Source organism: Nuphar pumila, chromosome 12 (assembly GCF_984573655.1).
Source record: "Nuphar pumila chromosome 12, dmNupPumi1.hap1.1, whole genome shotgun sequence".
Taxonomy (NCBI): domain Eukaryota; kingdom Viridiplantae; phylum Streptophyta; class Magnoliopsida; order Nymphaeales; family Nymphaeaceae; genus Nuphar; species Nuphar pumila.
In genome coordinates this window covers 46,677,565-46,683,564 of record NC_143260.1, presented here as the reverse complement: position 1 = coordinate 46,683,564, position 6,000 = coordinate 46,677,565, and the positions used below count along the sequence as shown (strand labels likewise).

The 6,000-nt window shown below is 38.4% G+C and overlaps 1 protein-coding gene across 2 annotated transcripts in view; it reads left to right on the top strand.

Annotated features, from left to right (window-relative positions):
* Positions 1–487: 487 nt before the first annotated feature.
* LOC149820875 (chlorophyll synthase, chloroplastic-like) overlaps positions 488–6,000 on the top strand; it is a 78,225-nt gene continuing 72,712 nt past the window's right edge. Inside the window, exons 1-4 of one of the 2 annotated variants that reach the window (XM_089983785.1) lie at positions 887–974; positions 1,051–1,252; positions 1,340–1,384; positions 1,492–1,589. In XM_089983785.1, coding sequence (XP_089839911.1) covers positions 1,153–1,252; positions 1,340–1,384; positions 1,492–1,589 — 243 coding nt within the window. In that variant the 5' untranslated portion in view covers positions 887–974; positions 1,051–1,152. Of the gene's footprint in view, positions 1,253–1,339; positions 1,385–1,491; positions 1,590–6,000 lie in introns of both variants that reach the window. The other variant, XM_089983784.1, reaches the window with a different exon arrangement.

Below are 6,000 nucleotides of genomic sequence, written 5' to 3'. Positions count from 1 at the left end.
TTCTGAAAGTATATGCAAAAAGTAAGATATTTGCGAATTTAATAGTAAGTGGAGTTTTACAAATATATTTATGAGAAATATTGACGCATATGTGAAAATGTATGATATTTGCGATCTTAGTAGTTTCAGTTTCATAATCATAATCATAAATAAATTTATGTGAGTTTGCGAGTTTCGTATAAAAAAGCTATGATTCTAGATTTAAGTGAGAGTTGAACCTAGCTGATGGATGGTACAATTTTATCGCAATAAAGTCTCAGTTTGCATTTGCAAAAGAAAAAAAATCCTAACGCTATCAGATATTTGTGTTTTTAAACATCACAAAAATATAAAAAATTATAAGGTTTTTAAAGAATCGGGTCAAATTAGCCAAGATACTTATTTTCGGTTCATTTAAAGCCTCAAACAAATTTAAGTTGCCCGTGTTTCAGGCCCGACAACGACACACGACCCTCCAACCCTAGATCCGGCACCCCACGATGGGGGAGATCTTGCTGGAACCAGCCATCGCTTGTGGGGAAGCAGCACGTCGCGTTCCCAGCAGCAAAGCCTCTTCCCCCATAATGAGAGGGGAGGGGAGGGGAGGGCCACTCAAACTATGGTGGTGTCTCTCAACCACAACAAGGTTTGCTTGAGTAGCAGGAAAGACACCGCACCAACAACTCGGGTGACAAGCGCCCAATTCCGGTGGGAGAGAGCCGGCCATAGGGTTCTTAACGGTCGAAAGGGACCGATCGACCAACGGTCGACGATCTCACAGGCCTGTGGTAAACCTAGGAGGAAAAAAAACCTAACGCTTCTCTCTCTCTAAGGTTAATTGAAAAAAGAAAAGAAAAAAAAAGCTGACCAGTAGTTACCAGTTGAAAAGTTGGACATTCATATCTAAACAGGTCAGTCACAAGCTTTTGGGCACGTAAGGCTGGGTGATCGTCTACCTAGCAGGGAGGCGGGCTCGTTAAGTGATCCAGTTCTCGGTGAGGGTTTTCCTTCCTCGAAAAAGAAAAGAAAAAGTCACAAGCTTTTGTAACCTCTCGTGACGATTGTAAACAGGTCATAAAGCCTTCTTTTATCCTCAAGTGGACTCAGCCCTTCTTACCATCAGTCGTCCATCTTTTGTAATCTCTCTCTCTCTCTCGTCTACACCTCCATTCCATGGCTTCCTTTCTGAGCATAACGCCTTCAATAGTAGTAGTACCAAAAAGGTCTTCCCAGGCTCGTCTGCGCGTCTCATCACCCAACACTCGCTTCCTTAGTAAGACCCTCTCTCTCTCTCTCTCTCGCTCGCTCGCTCGCTGTGGCACACAAACACTCTCTAATGGTCTATAATGACTTAAACCAGGGAGACATTTCGTCATCAGAGCAGCTGAAACGGAGACTAATGAAGGTTGGTTTTACTTATTTTATCGAATAGCAAATCTCGTCCTCTTACACTTCTTCATTGGTGAATAAGACTATGTTAATCCTTCCGAAATGTTCGCCATTTTGCTGCAGCCAAAACTTCTAAAGCCCCGGAGGCTGCGCCCATCGCCGGCGGGAAGAGTTCCAACTTAAATCAGCTACTTGGCATAAAGGACGCTGCCCGAGAGTCGGTATGCTTCCTCTCCCCCCTCTTGCTGATTTCCTTGCACCGTTATGTGCAACTTCAGGTTAACCGTCTTTTTCCTATCGGACGCTGTTTCTGTGAAAAAATGACAACCGATTGTCTTTGCCTTCTTGTATCTGTTGACCTCTTTTGAAACCTCCCTTCGACGATGAATGCAGTAGTGGAGTAGACTGAGAAAGGGAAAAACATAATAGTGAAATGCATGAATTGTTTGTTCCAAGGCAGTGGAGAAGTTAAAATATACCGTTACAGTGAGCAATGCAGTCCCTAGTATCTGATCTAGTCTTCCTCCTGCATCAATATTGAAGGATTTTCCCTTTCCCTTGTTTTCCCAGCTTTTCAAGTTAAAAAAAAAAATCCACTGGACAGGAAAAACTAAGGGCACATTTGGAAGCGAGAAAACGTGTTATGGTACTAGATCTAGAGAAGACGTCAGGGCATGAGAGAATGAGTAGTGAGGGTGCTAAGAATGGGAAAGAGGAGATAAGAGGTTGGATTATTTGTGGTTAGAATTCCAAAAATAGCCTAGTCAACTTGGAGTCCATGGAGGCTTAACCAAAGTTGGGAAAATTTTAATATTTTATGGAACTTGTGTACAGAACTTATGAGGACATCCTATTCCTATATAAAAGCCTTGCATTTTTCTTGTTGAGCATGAAAGAAAAATTGAAGTTCTCTCTCTATATCACGTCTCTCTCTCTCTAAATATCACCCTCTTCTCTTCATTTCTCTCTGGTTACTTGACCTCTTGTAGGTCATGTAATGCTTTGATTGAGTCTTTGGGTGCTGCCCAAGGTCCAGCCAAGTCTATGCGCCGCCAAACTCGTAGTGATGGTGTGATCCAACCCTCCCTAATGATTTTCTAAGAATTAAATATTTTAACAAAATCTAAAAATGATGATTGCCAATTTAGAGAAAGCACATGGAAATGAGTGACAAGTGTGAGAGAAAACACATAAAAACATGAAAAGTAGATTGAGAAAACATATAACAAGAATAAATTAAGCCTGTGGAAAGCATAAGAGAAACGTGGGAGAATCGAGATTCTCATTAAGTTTCGGAAGTGAGAAGTATCGCGCTTTCGAAGCAAGTTTCCGGAAAGCGGGCTTTCCACCTATCTAAGAAGCTTCTGGTAACTCAGGTCCATACTCGCTACACACGGCCCTAGACTTACCTATATCCTCTAGACCAAGTCCTGCAAGTTTTAGACATATACCCTACCCAAACCTTTCACCGAATCCCAAACCACCCATACCTAACTAACCGTTTAACCTAGTCCTACCGTATCTCCTCTCACACAACCACGAGAAACCTATGGCCTCTTCCTCACTGTGTCAACAAGGGTGCTGACCCTAAAACACGTAACCCACCGGCCCCAAGGCCTAAGTCCAGCAGGTTCTATTAGCTCGAGTTCCTCGGGCTCAAATTGACGTACCCGTCGGTTGCAAATCCCGATCTCTCAACCGGGCCCATCTCCAGTTCGTCCAACACGTGCCCTAAAAATCCAGAGGGTACAACAAAATGCTAGGAAAATGCATGTCAGAAAATCGCTCCAAACAATAGAAAAAATTTTCCTTCCAAAATTTGCTCAGAAATAGTTTGCATTTTTATAGGTAATAATCAAGTCCATTGGCCTTGTGTATTTTTTGATGCTTCAAAAAGCCATTTATTTGATCTTGTTAACCACTTGCAGATTCCTAAGTTATCCTATAGTCTATCAACTATTTCCAACTACTGAAAGAATTGGCAAGTGTTTCTTCATTGCAGTCTTTTTCCATATCTTTAAAACTTGATCATTCAGAAAACGTTGGTTCATTGTCATATTGCATAATAAGCAGAGCTTTGCCTTAGACAATAAAAGCCTTTTGATGATTCACCATTCACTAGGATATCCTTGACAGCTAGATCTTTCAAGCACAACAATGGTTTTCCTGGCTGAAGTGTGTACTTCTCTTCTGCTGGGTCCTCTTCTATTAGAAGCAGCTCACGTAAGGTTGTGTTCCAAATGCAGATTCTTCACTGGATTTGATGTTTACACCAAGAACAGCATTGTAGATGATACCATATGGCTGCTGAGTATCAATATTATCTTCCTGCTGAATATCACCATGATTGGTCTTTCTGATTATATATTGTCCTTTATGATATTCAAGTGATTCAGCTTGTGGACCATGTTAAAGATCAGATTCTTGACATAATGATACATTCCTGGGCTATCACGTTCTTTGATTGAGGTCCAGAAATTAAGAAAACATCACTATAATTGTGCATGACATTGTCCTTTCTGTTCTTTATTCTAAATGGTCATGTGATCATTATTTACTTAGGTAGCATTCTAATGTTTCCTTTGCTTGAAATTCCTCAGTAGGTATTTATAGGCTAGTTCGATAAGCATCTGTATCATTTCATGATCACATTGGCTTGCTAATTGGCAAGAATATGCCATAATGGAACACTTGTTCCTTGTGGTCTTATCAATGTGAATATAGCCTCTGGAACTGAACCTCTAACTCATCATAATCTGGATATCTTCTTGAACATGCACAAAGTGGTTTTCATTCCCAAGGTTTCGTGATGAAGGCCTAACTGCAATGTAGACTATCATGTGAAAGGCTTCTGTCTAAAAGTATAAAGGTTCATCATATGATGACATGTGAAGTGCTCTTAAAAAATGTGGACTGGTTTATCTCAGCCACATTTTCGTTGTACTTAGATATTATCTTTCATGAAATACACCCAAAGTGCATGAGACAAATAAATAATGTTATATGGGAATTACATCTGTGGAGGCCTGCAAAAATTAGAACAAGTGACTTGAGAATCAATTTATTCAAGCCAAGAAATTCTAGTACGACTTTATCTGTTGCAACAAATTTAGAAGAAGTGAGGTATAACGCCCCAAAATTTCACCCAATTTTTCGATAATATTTTTTGAAATAGTAAGCACAATGGAAATAATTTAAATAAAATGGCGAACATCTTGGGTGAGTTACAAGTGTTAGTAGCCAAACATGACATTGATTAAAGCAAATAAAATAAGAGGTTCATCACTTAAAAATTTAAATGAATTATTACAAGAAGTTTATTCAAAAGAAACGATAAATTGTTCAATTAAACAAATAATGGCCAAGATCCCCATAAATTATGTGAATCACGACCGCATCCCCAACATCCCACAACAACTTCCACATCATCATTCATGACCTGTAGATTTTTGGCAAAACGCCAGTCAGACTACACCAGTCTCAGTAAGGAAACTTGTTACAAAGCACTTAAACAATGTACCAGACATATAAGAGCATGCATTATGTTATCTAAATGTTAAATATTCAGAAATGACATCTTCAAGGCATACATCGAAGTTAATCTTAGTGCAAATCAAAGAACATACATAATATGATATTTAATGCTAGAACATTCATTAATATATCTCAAAGTATATCACAGAACTAGCCTTAGTGCATCCACATGATTCAATATCTAAAGTCAATTATATTAAAAAAAAATAAAACTGTATAATTCTATTTAATATTTCATAATTAACCCCCTGTGGGTACGTGCATTTCGATTATGTTGAGACAAATGAGACCATTTGGGGGTTTATTATCCTTGAATGGTTTAATACCTCGAATGACTATCTGAAACGGATTCCTAAAAGGGTGGTGTAATGACCGAGAGAACTCCCCTAAAGGTTAAAATTCCAGGATGCATCCAACTTTTGCAGAAGTTATCAAACACATGCTTGCAATGACATGCTTTCATGTTCGGGGCAATGCTCATGATATTCATATGCTAAACAAATATAATTTAGTGGAAAAAATAAAAGCATACCCCATATCACGTGTTTTCGCCAAGTTCAGAGAAGAAATATAAATCTTTTCATGCACAAGTGATAGAAATTGTAACTCGTACGATAATGCCTTTATTGTAACGACCCAAACTCATCCTCGTGAAAAGTAATTTTTTTTCTTTTTAAAAACAATTACGAAAACCAAAACCCAAGGATCCAGGGCCTCACAGACTTAACAACTTCTAAACCACAAGTGATCTTTATATTGAACTAACAAATCAAATAACTAATTTTATTAATCAATAAATCAATGTCTGAAAACAAAATTGAAATAAAGTATAAAATCCTAGTGTCCAACTGTTAAAAAATAACAAAAGTCACGCAATCTCGTAGACTCCCTGATGAAGTCATGTTCATCACTTAGCCCCAGGTCTTGTGAAAAACATACGAAGTATTAGGTAAGAATCAAAGATTCTTTGTACGAATTCTTCTAAAGATCCAAATAGGCAAGAAAAAGCATAAATCAAATTCATGCAAGTATTCAGAGGAAATATAATAACAATCACATAAACCATTTACTATTCAAGCATTTGAAAACAGTTATCAC